Below are 18,939 nucleotides of genomic sequence, written 5' to 3' on the forward strand. Positions count from 1 at the left end.
CTTTTCTTGAGTCAAATAATCCACAGGGGCCCATAATACTCCACAACTGTTCATCTGTGCAAGACCTGTATTGTGTCCTTTATGTTCCTAATTACAGACCTGGGTTTATCAACAAGTTTCAGCATGGTAAGTAATTTTTTAGACTGAAGGCACATGTCCTGAGGCAGTGACACGTACGGACCATCACCATCTGGGCTGAAAGACGAAGCCTCGTGCTGGGCTCTGGGTCCACACTTGGTCTGCACAGACGGCCAGAGCACTCCCCATCCCCACCCTAGGAGGTGTGGCCTCATAACGGTGTGTGGAAGCTTGCAACAGCTGAGCCCTAACCTACAATGAGAAATCTGTATGCTGTAGAAAAAGGGAGAAGCCCTATACTCCGTTCTTGGAGAAAATTCCTTCCTCCTTTGGAGCGGGGGCTGGTGGTGAGGGAGACTGAGCAGCTGGTCTGCTAAAGGACTCAATGAATAAAGAGTTCTTTTATGGAGCCTGTGGCTAGGTGAGAAGATGGCATAAATCTAGAAAGCAGAGTAACTCAAGCTTGGGGGGCAAATCTGGTGACTGGAATTTCCAGATTTACAATAAAGTCCCCAGAGAAAAGCAGAACTGTTTAGGAGGGATGAGAACAGACACAGGAATAGAATTAAGAGTAGGGTGGACTTAGAATGGACTTTTGTACATACGCCCAACACCCATCCACCCACATCAGCCCCTCCCCTGGGGGGACTGTGCCCCTCTTACCCTAACGGTGTGGTTCTAATCACTGCCCCTGCCTGTGACCCAAGGTGGCCAATCACGGCAGCCCATGCCTGCCGGCTGCAAGTGGTCCAGAGAAGGCATGTGATTAGGGCCTGGTCAATCACAGTCTGGGTCTGGGGTTTTCCTTTTAGAGCCACTGGGGAAGATGCTCTTAAAGGAAAAATGAGATTTTGGAACTACCTGAGGCCATGGTTTTTGTTAAATGGGAGGGGGAAAAAAAACCAACAAAAACTGGTTTGCAATCAGAGAGAATGAAGCCAACAGAGAACAGAGATGAGCAGTAACTACAAAGGTGGCTGCAACACGAAAAGCCCCAATCTAGAATCCTTGGGGCCAGGGTTCCATGGCCTGGTCATAAATTCCTCGTTTATGTTAAAGCCAGTTTGAGCTTTTGGTGTCTGCCACTATAACCAGGGTCTGGATGGCTATAGAAGATTTCTCATTGAGAACGATTGCTATCCCACAGCAATTCACTGTATTTGTAATAGGGGACTCAATGCTTTTGTTCTGCAACAAGATATAAGTATTTCTAGTTTATCACTTACTTTTAAAATCAGATAGCTAAATAAACGCAAGTGGGGGCAAGCTCTTAATTTCGCTTTACAATTTAGGAAAAAAGGCCAGGAAGAAAGAAGTCCTCTCTTACCTGCCCTTTTCCCACTGGTATGTCTGGAGATGGAAACATGAACGAGTATAAACCTCATTCCCACAGAGTTTATTAAAAGCCAGTCTATTCTTGAAAACTGTTCAGAAGTAAGAAATAACAGTGATGCTGGTTTCCTAGGGCCTGGGATGGATGGTACAGTGCAAGAAACCATGCTACCCAAGGACACGGTTGTAAGGAAACAGACGAAAAGCAAAACTGCTTTCTTAAAACCGCTCAGCGGGGCTTCCCTGGTGGCGCAGTGGTTGGGAATCTGCCTGCCAATGCAGGGGACACGGGTTCGAGCCCGGTCTGGGAAGATTCCACATGCCGCGGAGCAACTAAGCCCGTGAGCCACAACTACTGAGCCTGCGCATCTGGAGCCTGTGCTCCGCAACGGGAGAGGCCACGATAGTGAGAGGCCCACGCACCGCGATGAAGAGTGGCCCCCGCTCGCTGCAACTGGAGAAAGCCCTCGCACAGAAACGAAGACCCAACACAGCCATAAATGAATAAATAAATTATATATATATATATATATATATATATATATATATATATATATATATAAAACTGCTAAGCGTTGATGTAGTGGTACTCTCTACAAAGCAGAGCACATCTATGTCACTCCTTGCCCACCTCCCTCTCTGCTCCCAGGCTTGTGAGTGTACTGTAAGCCTCAAGATGTAAACACTGAGCATAGCTACGTTTAACTAGTCAAGTTAGCAAATCAATTCACTTCTCTGAGCCTTGATCACCACATCCACAAAATGAGGTCACAGCCACCTGATAAGATTGTTTTGAGCCCCAAAAGGCTAGGTACCAAAGTGCCATGAAAATGATGGCTGATGTAATCAATGGTGCTTGCTATGCCTCTTGTGGTACTTTCTGTCAGAGATCCAGGCTGCACCCTGGGTCATGGGCCATTCTGGAATGGCTTCTCTCATTCTCCTTTCCTGCACTCGAAGTCCCATCTGTGAGGCCCAGCTCAAAATCCACCTCTTGCCCAGAGCCCTCTCTCTGTATCTGATGCCCTGAAATCCTGCAGGTCTTGCTGGGCCACGGGCTCAGCTCCTGTGCGTGCCCAGCGCCCCGCCGTCATCCTGCACACACACCCCGGGCTACCCACTATCGGTCTCGTGAAAGCCTGGCTTGTACCTCTTTGAACCCCCACCCGACCATGAAATTGGAAAGGGGCCAATAAATATTTGTCGACCAACAGAAGCCATGATTAAATAGGAACAATATTTTAAAAAATATACACCTCAGAATATTTCATACTCCCTTCCCTCCCTGCTCTTCCACAGCTAAGTGAGAAGCAAGACAGATCAAAACTAAGATTTCAGAACCAAGAATCAATTTAATTTTACAGGATCAAAGCATGGAAATCCCCCAAATTCAACACATAGCAGCTGTTACGTTTGCAAGTGAGAAGGGTCAGCTGTAAAAATATAGCCCCTAGAATCATGGTCACAGGGCAGACTGCAAGAACACCTCCCCAGGACCCTCCACTGCAGACGCAGTCAGGAAGTCCGCGCAGGCGCACCCTGGGCCAGCAGCTCTCTACTTCCTAATCTCCACTTTCTCTTTCACAGACTGAAAAACCCCTCCTACCCAACGAAATGCACTATTTCATCTTATTTTTTTTTAAATTATTCAAAGTCACACATAACTGCCAAGCAGAGCTTCGGAATGGGTCAAGCTGTTCAGTATTCTATTCTACTCAGAGACGACAGAATTCAGGGGGCAAGGATGGTGGTGCGGGAACAACTTGACGGTTTAGTTGGTCAATGTAATCTCATGGTGTAAATGTTTTATTTCTGTTTGGCTTTTCCAAACATCAAAAATAAGTTCCACAGTCCCATTCCTACCTCCTCAAAGCCTCAAGCACTGGAGGGTGGATTGGCTATCAGGGCTGCTTCAGTCAGCAGAATGCTCAGGTAATACCTGATGATAACCTCACCTGGAAGAGGCCTGCCTGGGGCAGCAGGATGGCTGGGGCACCTGCCTAACAAAAGAACTGTGTCTCCTCATGTAGAGATGAGGGTGCCAAGAGAGCTTAACAGATGTGCTCAAGTTTATATACCAAGTGACTGATGCTTAATTATTCCTTAAAAATTGTTTATGTATAAAGTTACAAACTTAAGGAGAAAGCAAACAGTGGCTTAAAGGGTGCCTTTAAAATCCTGTGGACTACTGGGAAATTCTGAATATGTGATGGATTTTAGGTGGTGTTATGGAATTATCGTTCACTGTTCTGTGACGATAACAGTATTCTACTTACACAGAAGAGTGTCTGTATGACTAGCAGATTCATGATAAAAACTTAGCAGGGGGCTTCCCTGGTGGCGCAGTGGTTGAGAGTCCGCCTGCCGATGCAGGGGACACGGGTTCACGCCCCGGTCCGGGAAGATCCCATATGCCGCGGAGCGGCTGGGCCCATGGGCCATGGCCGCTGAGCCTGCATGTCCAGAGGCTGTGCTCCGCAATGGGAGAGGCCACAACAGTGAGAGGCCCGCATACCGAGAAAAGCAAACAAACAAACAACAACAACAAAAAACTTAGTGGGGAGGTGTCACTGTATATGGAACTTGGTTTCAAATGGTTCAGGAAAAGAGACATTCTGTGAATATGTATGTAGTGTGTGTGTGGAAAGAGAGCGCAAGAGATAAACTAGGTGTGGCAAGACGCTAACAGAGGAGTCCAAGAGGAAGTTATTGCGGTATTCATCTTACTTTTCTTTAAACTTTTCTGTATGTTTGAGAATTTTCAAAATAAAAAGTCTTGGGAAAAAATAAAATCCTGTGATAAAGAGGGAAGTTAAAAAAATTCAGAGCCAGGTTGCGATGTGGATCTGTCAAACACCTGCTTCAACGTACAACAACAGAGCACTCTCCTCTTCCTCTCACCCTTACATTAGGGGCTGACATTTTGACTATCTTCTCCCAGAAAGCCCACAAGGGAGGCACTTGGCCAGTGGGCCCCTTTAGCATCCCACCTCCAATAAGGTATTTACTGGCTACCCGTGTTGCAGGAAAGGGTTAAATGAGGTGCACAGAGACTAAGGCTTTCAAAACTAAGACGCAATAAGAACATGAGAAATCACTGTTGCATCTACACCAAGTTCATTTCTACAAACAGCGAGCACACTGTCACCAGCAGAAAATCACCACTACCACCAGGAGCTGGACAGAGAGACGAGAGGAGGCAGAAGCACAGAGAGCCCCGGCTATGTGCCGTGGGGCTGTGTGCTTGTTTTCTTTTCTTTTTAAAACATCTTTATGGAGAAGTAATTCACATTACCACACCATTCACCCATTAAAGTGTATAATTCATTGGTTTTAGTGCATTCACAGTGTGCAACCGTTATCACAATCCAAGATTAGAACACTTCATCACCTCAGAAAGAAACCCTTACTCATAAGTGGTCACTCCTCATTTTCCCCCCAAGTCCCCACGGCCACTCTTCGGCAACCACTTATCTGCTCTCCAACTCTACGGATTTTTAAATTCTGGATGTTTCATATAAATGAAATACTATAACATGTGGCCTTTTGTGACTGGCTTCCTTCACTTAGCATAATTTCAACCTTCATCCGCGTTGTAGCTGTCTTTCCTTTTTATTACCAAATAACATTCCATTATGATTCCAAAAGTAATATCCACATTTTATTGATCCATTTACCAGCTGATGGGCCTGTGGGTTGTTTCTACCTTTTAGCTATTATGATAAATAATGCTGTTATAAACATTTGCATACAAGTTTCTGTGCGAACATATGTTTTCATTTCTCTTGCTTATATACCTAGAAGTGGAAGAGCACAACCATATGGTAACTCTATTTAACTCTGTGAGGAACTGCCAGACTGTTTTCCAAAGTGACTGCACCGTTTTAAGTTTCTACTAACAGTGTGTGAGGGTTCCAATTTCTCCACATCTTGCCAACACTTATTACTGTCATCCTTTTGATTATAGCCGTCTTAGTGGGTGTGCAGTGGTATCTCACAGTGGTTTTGATCTGCCTTTCTCTGATGGCTAGTGATGCTGAGCATCTTTTCATGGACTTACTGGACATCTGTATATCTTTGAAGAAACGGCTATTTATTTTTAAAAATAATATACATTTATTTATTTATTTTGGCTGCATTGGGTCTTTGTTGCTGCGCACAGGCTTCCTCTAATTGCAGCAAACAGGGGCTACTCTTTGTCGTGTTGCATGGGCTTCTCATTGCGGTGGCTTCTCTTGTTGCGGAGCAGGGGCTCTAGGCATGTAGGCTTCAGCAGTTGTGGCACGTGGGCTCAAGAGTTGTGGCTCGCGGGCTCTAGAGTGCAGGCTCAGTAGTTGTGGCGCACGGGCTTAGTTGCTCCGCGGCATGTGGGATCTTCCCAGACCAGGGCTCAAACCCGTGTCCCCTGCACGGGCAGGCGGATTCTTAACCACTGCGCCACCAGGCAAATCCCAAGAAACGGCTATTTAAATCCATTGCCCATTTTTAAATTGAACTAGATATCTTTTTATTATTGAGTTGTAAGAGTTGTCTATATATTCTGGATACTGGTTCCTCATCAGATAAATGAATTGCAAAAAACTTTTTTCTCTAATTCTGTAGGCTGTCTTTTCACTTCCTTGATAGCATCCTTTGAAGCACAAAGTTTTAAATTTTGATGGAGCCCAATTAATCTTTTTTGTTAGGTACTTTCTTATTTAATGCTCACAGTAATTGTGAGGAGCAGAAATTACTGATCCCATTCTACAGATAAGGAACGTGAAGCTCAATGAAGTAAATGACCCAAGGTCTCACACAGGGCCACTGCACATGGTTCTGCCCTGCACAACCCATAAGGGTGAACAGAGCAGTCCTGGCCATTTGTTGGAGCTGGGCTATGAACTCAGGCCTTCTGACCAAGCCTGGGTTCAGGCACTCATACACTCTATGTATGTTATAGTGTAATATGGCCAATTTTTAAACAAGCTCCTCACATATTATACATTTAACATTCTAAGGATGCTGCCATTACTTAAAACTACAGGATTTTAGAGTCTGTCTTTGGAAGCTGTATGAAAAGGTCGTGAGTGGCATGTTTTATAAACATATTTAATTAAAGTGAGGGGAGACTTGAGTTTATGAAGAAGCCAAAAGTCCTCGGTACCGAAGTCTGGAGAATAAGTTATTTGGCCAGATTGCACCATTTTGGATTTACATACTGCTACAGAAACCAACCAGTACCAAGTATGAGAAGTGATTAAAAGGTTCAAAGTACAGGTATATCTAAGTCTCAAAAGAATGCAACCAGAACTGTTTCTAGCAATGGCAGCCAGATATGAAAAATACCAGAGAATATTTGTATAATGTATAAAAAGGAATCAGTCTGATGCATTTGAAAACATTTTGATATAAAAATTGGCCATCTCTTTACTTCTTGGTCATACCAGGTATACTGAATCAAAATCACTGAATTACTAGAGCTAAAAAGGATTTCACATTTGCTTCAATCTCCTTATTTTAATTTGGTAAACTGATGTACAAAATGTTCTCATGACTCAAGTACTCATGAGAACACTAGCAGAATAGGGACTAAAATTTAAGGAGGATGCAGTTCCCATGTTCTATTTCTTAATATTAGCTGTTTGAACTCAGCATTTATGGTTCTTCCCCTCTCTCTCCCACACACCTCCAAGTGGGCTGTACCATCCAAGACTCCTCTTCTAAAGGGTACGGGAACTCTGCCCAGGCTTCACTGTCCCTCCTCCAACTGGATCTTTCCCTAATACCAACTTATCTAAACATCTCAAATCCATGTAGATAGCTCTCACAGCAAATAGAAGTGACTCATTTTATAAAGTGAGCTCTGAAGGGATACTGCCAAGCCTTATTTCAAAAATCAGGCTCTAGTTTCCAATGTAAGAATTAAATGGCTTTCTGCCTGCTGTTTCTGCCTTTCCCCCCTCACTTAAGGAAAGAAAGCCAAAGCTGTGTCTTGAGGGGTTGCTCCATAAGGAAAAATCAAGGCAGGATACAGTCTCAGGATGGGCCAGTGCAGGTTGGAAGTGGGCTAGCAGAAGGCTTGGGAAAAGAGGAGTGGATTCACGAGCAGGCTAGGTCAGTCCCCAGAGTGATTTCTCTCCATTGGCAACAGGTTTAAGTGCTGACACGGGGGTTTCCCACAGCTTCTACTGGCCTCCAAAGGCATATTTGTCATCGGAGGCTCTTGATGAAGCTGTACATAAGTATCTGACTGTTGTTAAATACAAAACAAAACAAAGCAAAAATATTCCACAGGAACCAAATCAAAACCAGCTGTAAGGGGGAGAGGCCAAAAACTCAGTGTAAGTGCAAAAGTCCCAGCAGAAATACTTGTTAATTGTGCTATTTACTTTGCTAAACAGTAAATTGTCATGCCAATGAAGTCATATCACATGACTATAATGTTTTTCATGTGACTTTCCTGCTATGAGAGAAATGGGCATTTTATTTTCTAGAATTCTGAATTCTGTAGTGGATGAGTCCAAATCTGAGTTTTAATTAAAAAATCAACCCATCGGCCCAGCCCTGTTCATTTCTAGTCTGTTTATGACCTTACATCCTATGTTATAGCTGGTGTGCTAAACTTATTTTATAAATGATCATCCATTAATCCCCAATTCTGCAGAAAGCAACTTCTGCTTAGCAAAAATGCAATTCTTTTGAAAGAATGCTGTAACTGCAATCCTAAAAACATAACTGTATGATACAGCATCAGTCAAGGGGAGAAAACATAGCCTAAAATTAATCTTGGAATCATGAAACTTGCAAACTTTCAAGAATGACAATGAAATATTTCAAGAAAGCTGGGTCATGGAATTTTGGAATTTGAGTATCTCAAGGATATACCGATATAGCTTGTTTCATTAACTCTTATAATCAGTGTTTTCTCTCTAGTTAGACAGAATTTGAAAATTATTTGGCGTTTCCCACAGCACTACGTTGAACTCACAGTTGGAACTAAATCAGTACATGTGAACTGATACTTGATGAAAAATAACCCTAAGAAGATAAGTCACAGCACATTTTATGAAAAGATGGCTAAGCCATTCACATGTTTGGTTTAGACTAAGCCTTTCTTCAACAAATTCAGCAATTTAAACAGTATTTGGTGAGCACTTCAACAGCTTTGTGACTTGGATATCTTGTGTTTCATCAACTTTAAGGCCATTTCCTTTGGTTCCAACTGGGATAAACAGCCATCTAGGAGCCATATGGACCTGGGGTCAATCTCCAAATATCCAAACCCATTCTCAGTAAGGGTCTTGAAAGGAAAGGTCAGAACTCCATGCAAAATTCCGTACTCAGCCAGCAACATTTTAAGAGCGTGAAAAGCTGAGTGGGGCCTTTTAATACCTCATGGGCAGATGCACCTACAATTTGGCAGCTAGATGGGCTACAAAGAACACGAATCTCTGTCCAATACCCTTTCCTTATGAAACGTTAGCATTACCAAAAACATTTCTGACGTGGGTATTTAAAATTTTTTAATCTACAGCTTGAAATAAAATTAACACACCACACACATTTCTCATTTAAGTTTTCTTGCATCTTAGCTCTACAGCTTCGCCTCATTGCGCTAAATGAAACAGAATAACTTTATCTGTGAAATCAATCTACCAGTTCTGTTCTTTTTCTCCAAACTCTACCTCCATCCTATCTCTAATACCATCTAGTCATTTTCACTCATTTATTCCACTACCTCAAAATCATCATACCCCAAGACAAACTTACCTTTGTGAGTCTGGTGCCCCCCTCCACCCCACTGCCAGTCCCCACTCTGCACCTTGCTCCTCGACCCCTCCTCCAACAGAAACCAACCTGGCAGTTTGTTTATTAATCTCAACAGCACCATCATTAAACTAGTAACCTGGACTAAAATAATGGCAATCATTTTTGTATACTTGATGATGGAAGGGAGATGGGTGCAAAAAACTGGGTTGCACTGGTCAATCTCACTAAATCTGGATGATTCTGTCTTGAATATCTCTCTCAATCCATTCTCTCTGTGCCCCTTTCTACGAAAATAAAGGGATTTGTTGTCTCTAGTGGGATCAGCTTTGTATTCATCCTTCATAAAGGGGATATATTTAGGGAGACAGAACACAGGTATTAAGGGATAGGAGAAAGTTTAATAGCATCAAAACATTTTTCTTCTTTAAATTGAGAAGAATTACCTTGCTACAATATGGATGAACCTAGAAAACATCATGCTAAGTTACAGACATCAGACACAAAGGCCATGCATTGTTTGGTTTCATTTATGTGACACGTCCAGAATAGGCAAATCCCGCGAGACAGCAGGGAGATGAGCGGTTATCAGGACTGCAAGGAGCAGGTGGGAACAAGGAGTGACGGCTCAGTGGGTACGGAGCTCCTTTTCGTGGGCATGAGAAGGTACTAAACTTAGGAATAACGGCAGCCTAACAACTCTGTGAATGCACTAAAACCACCAGATCGTATACTCTTAAAGGGTAAATTTCATGGTATGTGAGTTATAGGTCAATAAACTGTTACTGAAAAGTACATTATCTGATTTCAGGTAACTCCAACTAAATGCTCACAATCTGAGTGACACACTGAAGACTCCTGGCCTCTGGGTCCTTTATCCCTAGGATGCCCTGGCCCTCCCCTCCTGTCCGACTCCTTCCGTACACTTTCCCTGCCCAAATCCAACTCTTATTTTTAGAGAGCGCCTACTCATCCTTTAAAACTAAATGGAATATTTGGTCCCTGGGAAGTTCTCCTTGACATCCCTACGCCCCCAGGGAGTAACTTCCCCTGCTCCCTCAGCACCTAATATATAAATGACTACAACATTTCTGATGATACTAGAGTTCACTATTTACGTCTCTGCTGTGCACACTAGACTGTGAACTCATTTCATTAACTTCTGTATTCAGTCACTAGCATAGTGCCTTGCTACCAAGTTTTCAAAAGATGTTCAGTAAAGGTTTTTTTTTTAAGCTAGTGTTTGTACAAATACATATTTTGTAAACAATGTATCACATGATATTGTCACATACCTTTTGCAATTCCAGTGTTGATGGGTGAAAACAGCCCAAGATGAGAATTAATTGGGCATTCCTGATTGCATTGCTAAAATAAGTAAGTTGGGACCTTTCTATATGGGACGCAGAAGTTTGCATTTTTATTACTGAACATCTGTAAATGCACTGGGAATCAAGTATGCAAATCAAAACACTAGCTTTACACAGTGCATATTTTTTGATATTCATACTTATTTATTTACACACACATTTTTCACAGTAAAGTAAAATAATATAGGCAAGACAATGATTTTTGTTACTCTGAGGTCTGCTGGTGAGAATTATCTTTTTAAAACACAGTCCTATTTAGAGCTTTTTAAGAAAAAGAATAATCCTTTCCTAAGACAGGAGTTGCAAATTCCAATACCAATAAGGGTCATCAACTGAAGAACCTCTTTTTTTTTTTTTTAACATCTTTATTGGAGTATAATTGCTTCACAATGATGTGTTAGTTTCTGCTGTATAACAAAGTGAATCAGCTATACGTATACATATATCCCCATATCCCCTCCCTTTTGCACCTCCCTCCCACCCGCCCTAACCCATCCCTCTAGGTGGTCACAAAGCACCGAGCTGACCTCTCTGTGCTATGCGGCCACTTCTCACTAGCTATCTATTTTATATTTGGTAGTGTATATATGTCCATGCCACTCCTCACTTTGTCCCAGCTTACCCTTCCCCCTCCCCGTGTCCACAATTCCATTCTCTATTAGGTCTGCATCTTTATTCCTGTCCTGCCCCTAGGTTCTTCATAACCTTTTTTTATTTTTTTAATTCCTTATATATGTGTTAGCATATGGTATTTCTTTTTCTCTTTCTGACTTACCTCACTCTGTATGACAGACTCTAGGTCCATCCACCTCACTACAAATAACTCAATTTCATTTCTTTTTATGGCTGAGTAATATTCCATTGTATATATGTGCCACATCTTCTTTATCTATTCATCTGTCGATGGACACTTAGGTTGCTTCCATGTCCTGGCTATTGTAAATAGAGCTGCAGTGAACACTGTGGTACATGACTCTTTTTGAATTATGGTTTTCTCAGGGTATATGCCCAGTAGTGGGATTGTTGGGTCGTATGGTAGTTCTATTTTTAGTTTTTTAAGGAACCACCATACTGTGAAGAACATCTTCTAAACAGAGCATCCTCACCTAAAGAATACCTTTGGGCAAGAAACTAACAGCAGTGTGTGTCTCCAGGAAGAGAACTGGGTGTTAAGGGACAGGTGCAGGAGGAAGGTTTCCTTTCCACACAGAATATTTTTATGCCTATAAAACTTTGTATCAGGTGCATTATTTATCTATAAAATTTTCTTCTTGGCTCCGGCTAATATCACTATTAAGGAATGCAGGCCTGGGGTTGCCAGATCTGATTTTTCAAAGAAGCTGGAAATGGGAACGTTCATATTTTTAGGTAAAACTCATAATTTTTAAATGTTGGCTTTATTCAGAATTTAACACATAGGGTAGGCCAAACAAAACACACCTGTAAGCCGTATCGGGCTCATAGGCCAACAAGTTTACCACCTCTAATCTAAAATTTGATGTGTAACTTATGATTCCAAAACTATAAATGCAATTTAATAGAGGAAAACTTCAAAAAGAAAGATAAGACTCGTGGATGAAATCATACCCCCTTCTGCCCTACCACCTAGCTGCTATTGCTCTCAAACTTCCCCTTCTCCTTCTGGGTCTTTGAAAAGATTACGAATGTATGACCAACCAAAACGCAAAACAAGCCAGGTTTAATGAAGGAATCGGCCCATTATCCGAGCATCTGCTCTGTTTTTAAAGAGTGAAACATGGGATCAATTTCAAGTTGCAATTCTTCCAGGCAGTTAAAGAGAAGTATGTGAATTATTTCTAGCTGGGTGGAAAAATTCCGCCAGCCAACTAGTCAAATGACTGCGTGGTTGAAAAGACCCGTAAGTTATTTTTCCCTTGCCATCAGTGCTGCTCAAAAGAAAAAATGGCAGCCATGATCAACATAATACTCTGAACCATGTCTGGGAAGCCAATCACAGCTCTGAGGAACATCTCAACATCTCTTAGAGTCCTGCAGAGATGCCATTCATCTCCTGAAAATGAAGCTAAGATACCCTATGTGGGTCTAACTATTGGTCTTAAGTGGAAGATTGCATCTGCTGAATGCCCAGAGGACACCAAATCAAGTCAAAGAAGAATCAGTTTCAGCTCTAAGTCTAGCACTAGAAGAGCACTACCATGATTTTCTGGGGTGGCTGCTGAAAGCGTCACAAGATTTCCTTCTGCTATTTCTACATCGTTTTCCTATACTCAGGCTAGTTCCAGTCTTCCAAACACCAGCCTTTTCACCACCAGCTACTGCAGTATTGGGCTTGACCATCACTCACTGACCACTGGGGCTTCCCCCAATGTTGAGCATACAAAACCCCAGGCAGAAATCAATCAACTATGTTACTCAACATCTGTTACTCAACAGAGGAACTATGTTACTCTCAACATCAGTTACTGTGGGACTGATGGTAACTTTGCAAGTATTCCACTCCAATAGGATACAGGCACTCAAGGTTTTCCTTATCAGCTTACGGAAACACTACGACAGGCCACATTTTTCCTAAGAGCTTCTTTACCTAGGCTACTGGGTGGGGGTGGGGTGGGGTGGGGGTTGGAGGTGGGTAGGGAATGGCGGGGAGAGATGTTGGTTTAATCTCATTTAATCTCATTCATCCATTTTGAGGAACTGTCTGTTTGGCCAAGTGACCCAACGGTGCCACACATACACAGCATACCCTTTTCTAAGTACAGTGAGCATTTGGAAAAGCAAAATGATAATCTAGTTTGTAATCCCAGTCTTAAAACACACACACACACACACACACACACACACACACACAGGTAGCAACCCAGGAAATTACGATTTGCAAAATATTCTAAATGACAAGCAAAACAAAACTCTCTTAGGTTGTAACTGAGGAAGCCATTTTGTGGTGAGGTTCAGTGGCCTACAAAGATGGGTTCAGCTGTGAAATAAAAGACATGGCCAGAGTCCAATGTCTTCCCTGACTTGCATTTTGATGTATGGACATCACAGCCAACCCTCCAAGGGTCACAGGCATGCTGTTCTTCAGTAAGGACCAGAGGTGCTTGGAAATCAATAACCTGTACTTCCTTTATCAGCAATTTTGTGCATCTGGAACCTACCACACAATACCTGCACATGGCGTCATCCAGCTACTGCAGAAAGCTCATTTTCTGATAACTAGCAGATTATTTAGTGATTTTGTCCTAAGGAAAAATTGTAATGAACTGCTTCCTTCCTTTTCCATAAATCCAATTATCAAACAGGTTTGAAACACATCAGTCTTCTGAACAAAATGCTTGTTTTAGTCTTACCTCAGCAGCCTGGGTCTCTTGATGCAGCAACGTAAGACCAGTCAAATCCTCTAAGAAGGAATGTGAAGAATTAAACACCTTCACCAGGAAATTAAATCCTTCTCGTTCATACTGATCAAGAACCTGTAAGATATTTATACATATAGATGTATTTAAGGGGGCTGTAGGCTTTAGACGCATATTAAGAGAGTTTTACTTCTAATAATCACTTGTCAAAAATGGAACTAAAACTAGAATTAAAAATTAAATATGGGAAAAATCAATATGGTAGGCAAACAACTGTGAGGGCTTACGATTTATTATTTTCTCTTTCTTAGAAAGAATGACAACATCATCTTCAAATTTAGATGACGGTATTTCTCCAACAAAGTAAGTTACATGCAAATTCACTAAAACTTCTAGACGAGTTGAGGTTGCTGATTCTAAAGTTCACTTTTTAGGAGAAAAACAACAGTCAAGAGAAGAGCCAAGAAAAAAAATTTTTAAGGATAAAGGGAAATGGTGGGGACAAAAGGGTGGGAAATGTGGCCTACCTGCTAGTAAAATGTATTAAAAAATTATTTTTAATGTAAAAATGAATTTCACCAGGCATATCACAAAAGAAGTTGCCCAAATAGTCAATAAACATATGAAAAGTTGCTCAACATTACAAGTTATCAGGAAAATGACAACTAAAACCACAATGAACTACTAATTCATACCTACCAGAATGGCTAAAATGAAAAAGAAAATACCAAGTACTGACAAGGAGGTGGAACCACCAGTATTCTCATCGGAAGGCAAAATGAGATAAATGCTTTAAAGGTTTAACATGTATATGCCCTGTGATCATGAAATTCTACTCCTAGATATATACATCCAACAAAAAATATGTACATATGTGCATCAAAAGACCTGAACAAAAGTATCCATAGAAGCACTATTCATGATAGCCTCAAACTAGAAACTACACAAGTGTCCATCAACAGTAGAATGAATTAACAAACTGTGGTTTATTCATACAATGGAATAACATACAGAAATAAACAGACAACTACACGCAACAATATACATAGTTCTCACAAACATAATGTGAAACAAGAGAAGGGAGAAGCAGTATGTGCTACAGGATTACAGTTACATAAAGTTTTTTTAAAAAAATGAACCTGTGGTGTAAAAGTCAGGAGAGTGGTTAGCCATTGAAGGACTGTAATTGGAATTGGGCACAGGAGAGGTCCTGAGATGTTGGTACTATTTGTTCCTTTATCTGGGTTCTGGTTACAAAGGTATACTTTGTGAAAAACTATCAAGCATGTTTTCATATACATGTTGTCCTTCAACAAAAAGGTCAAAAGATAGGAGACCACTAGTCTTCTGAGAACAATGTAAGAACATACGACTACCTAAAAGCAAACCACACACACACACACACACACACACACACAAAATGACTTTCACGTTTAGGAATTCAACAATCGTAAGAACTGTGAACTGCAGAAAGCAAACACTGAACCATTATGCCTTGGAAATTCTCTCAAAACTCAGAATAAATAAAGAGATGAAAGTTTCAAAAAGATAGCAGACATTGAAGATAAATCTAAGAAATCAACACATGAACAGAAAGGTTGGAGAAGCAATGACACACGATATAGAAAAAAGAATTAGAAAATTTTTTTCTCCATTCAGAAATAAAAATGTATAAGCCCTTCAATTCAGCAATTCCACTTCAAAGACTTTTCAACGACTTTTTGTTGTTGTTGAGGGTTGGGGAATTGTGATTCCCTTTTTTTCAATATTCTTCAATATTCAATTATCTTTTAGTTTACACAGTAGACATTTTAAAGAAAACCTGACGATGAGAATGTTGACTCTTAAGCAGCATGCCCACACCATTCCTGCTTTTACCCTGCCTGCATGGGCACAAAGACTGATGTGTAAGGACACTCACTGCAACACCGTTTGCAGCAACAAAAGATTAAGAATAACTACCCTTTTAAAGGGGACTAATTAACTAAATTGTGGTATATTTACAATCAAGGACATAATAAGGATCCATTAAAAGAATGAGGCAGTTCTATTTTTAGTTTTTTAAGGAAACTCCATACTGTTCTCCATAGTGGTTGTATCAATTTACATTCCCACCAACAGTGTAATAGGGTCCCCTTTTCACCACACCCTTTCCAGCATTTACTGTTTCTAGATTTTTTCATGATGGCCATTCTGACCAGTGTGAGGTGATACCTCATTGTAGTGCTAACACATATATATGGACTCTAAAAAAAAAAAAAATGGTACTGATGAACCTAGTGGCAGGGCAGGAATAAAGACGTAGACGTACAGAATGGACTTGAGGACACAGTGGGGGGGGGCAGGAGGCTGGGGCGAAGTGAGAGCAGCATCGACATACATACACTACCGAATGTAAAACAGTTAGCTAGCGGGAAGCAGCAGCATAGCACAAGCAGATCAGCTAGGTGCTTTGTGATAACCTAGAGAGGTGGGATAGGGAGAGTGGGAGGGAGATGCAAGAGGGAGGAGATACGGGGATACATGTATGCATATGGTTGATTCACCTTCTGTGCAACAGAAACTAACACAGTATTGTGAAGTAATTATACTCCAATAAAGATTAAAAAAAAAAAAGAATGAGGTGGTTCTATAGTACTAACATAAACTGATTTCCAAGACAGAGATATATTAAAAAGCAATGTCCAGACCATGGGTCTAGTATTAATATTTTTAAAGTAAAGGTGGAGGAGGAGAGAGGAAGAAAGGGAAATGCACATACGCATAGGCTTGTTTTTGCATATAATATCTCTGGAAGAATACACACACACACACACACACACACACACACACACACACACACACACACCTGACATCAAGTAGTTGCCTCTGTACATTCTTCTACACTACATGAATTTTTTCTTTTTTTTTTTTTTTTTTGCGGTACGTGGGCCTCTCACTGTTGTGGCCTCTCCCGTTGCGGAGCACAGGCTCCGGATGCACAGGCTCAGCGGCCATGGCTCACGGGCCCAGCCGCTCCGCGGCATGTGGGATCTTCCCAGACCGGGGCACGAACCCGCGTCCCCTGCATCGGCAGGCGGACTCCCAACCACTGCGCCACCAGGGAAGCCCCTACATGAATTTTTAAAACCATGTGCACATATTACTTCATCAAATAATATTAAAATCTCAACTTAGTTTTTATTTTTTTCTTCAGTGCTGGAGAAAGTTCTCAGAAGAAGAGGAAGAACTCTGAAGTCCTAATGAAGAAGTTGGAGCTAGAAACGAGGGGTGGCTCTGCCCCAGGCACAGAAGTGTGTAGGTAGGGACCAGCAAAGCAGATGAAGTGTTAAGTTAGGAGAGAAGGGAACTGGGGGCCGAGGAACTCTATGGTCTGAACAGCAGGCAGCAAGGTCATCTGCTGCCAGAAAAGGGGATGGGGTGGGACATGGAGCTTGAGGGGGGTGATGACAGTCTGGGGCAGCTGGGTGGGGAATGTGAGAAGGGCAGCTGATCAGCAGCGCATGAAGAGCCCTAAGCAACCTAAAGCCCCTGCTCAGGACAGAAAATATAAGTTTGGGGAGAAAGGTAGTTAAGGACCCTTCTAATAAGCTTGAGGACTGGCCAGAAAGGGTCAAAGAATTTGAGGGGCTAGTGAGCAGCGATGAAGGGACCTGAGGCTGGTGAGGAAAGACCTGCAGGCTGGAGGGACAGAGAGACGGAACGTGGAGAGCTGGAGAGGCAGGGGATGACTGTTGCCCCAAGGCATTAACGAAGTACAGTCTTTGGCTGATTAGCCACAGTAAATTAATTTGACAATCCAATGCCTGGATAAAAAGGCACTTAATAATTGAATGCCTCAGTAATTATGGGAGTCCTTACAAACCAGAATGTTATCTCAGGAATAATGTGCATAGAAAGTAAGTGATCTTTTTTGAAATGCTAAATGCTGTGTGTTTAGTGAACTCACTTTTTTTTTAAGAGGCATGATATTAATATTGCTGTTTTTATTTTTTTAATTTATTTTTTAATTGACATATAGCTCATTTATGATGTTGTGCTAGTTTCAGGTATTCAGCAGTGATTCAGCTATATATATATATATATATATATATATATATATATATATATATATATTCTTTTTAGATTCTTTCCCCGTACAGGTTATTACAGAATACTGAGTATAATTCCCTGTGCTACAGAGTTGGTCCTTGTTGGTTATCTATTTTATATACAGTAATATGTATAAGTTGATGTCAAACTCCTAATTTATCCCTCCTCTCTTTTCCCCCTTGGTAACTGTATGTTAGTTTTCTCTGCCCGTGGGTCTATTTCCATTTTGTAAGTAAGTTCATTTGTATTTTTTTTTTTAGATCCCACATAAGTGATATCATATGGTATTTGTCTCTCTTTCTGTCTTAATTCACTTAGTAAGATAATCTCTAGGTCCATCCAGTGATCACTTATTCATGGGTGAACTACTAAACTAATTAAACAGCTACTTTGTGCTAGTAAGGTTAAAAAAAAAAAGACGACATGGGAGTGAAAAACGGGCAAAAACTTTGAAAAAAAATTTGGAGTAACTCCAGAGATGGCACTTTGTCAGACCTTAATTATTCTCTGAGATTTCAAGCCTACGTTTCCACAGCTAATTGTGTAGTGCTACAAACCTGGACAGTGAAAAAACTAGCAGCAAGGGCAGAATGAGTGAAGGCCTCCCCCATAATCAGGATGTACAGCAAGTTTAAGGCTGAAGCATTATTAATAGCTCTGGCTTGAAAAATATGTGGAAAAACTTAATCCCTTAGGGGCATATTTAATCATGCAAGAGTTTTCCAGTATTCCCTTTATGTGCAGGAAAGTTAATCTGTGTTACAAGTATAAGCAGCTTATAAAACGTAGGAGGAGTTTTTTTTCCTCTACAAACATCTTAACCTTCTTAAAGGGGAAAAATGTGTTTTAAATTATCAAAAAAAAAGATACTATCACAATGAATTTGAGCACTGCAACAACCTGTCATAAAACATAGAACACCTCTTAAGTAAATTATATAATATGTGGTCTTGTACACATTACATTTTGGAAGGCTGTAAGTATTC

At 41.2% G+C, this 18,939-nt stretch overlaps 1 protein-coding gene across 1 annotated transcript in view; it reads right to left on the reverse strand.

Annotated features, from left to right (window-relative positions):
• ATG7 (autophagy related 7) overlaps positions 1-18,939 on the reverse strand; it is a 243,980-nt gene that overhangs the window by 103,706 nt on the left and 121,335 nt on the right. Inside the window, exon 18 of the mRNA XM_065884527.1 lies at positions 13,856-13,978. Within this exon, the coding sequence (XP_065740599.1) occupies positions 13,856-13,978 (123 nt within the window). The remainder of the gene's footprint in view (positions 1-13,855; positions 13,979-18,939) is intronic.

This window comes from Phocoena phocoena, chromosome 10 (genome assembly GCF_963924675.1).
Source record: "Phocoena phocoena chromosome 10, mPhoPho1.1, whole genome shotgun sequence".
Taxonomy (NCBI): Eukaryota; Metazoa; Chordata; class Mammalia; order Artiodactyla; family Phocoenidae; genus Phocoena; species Phocoena phocoena.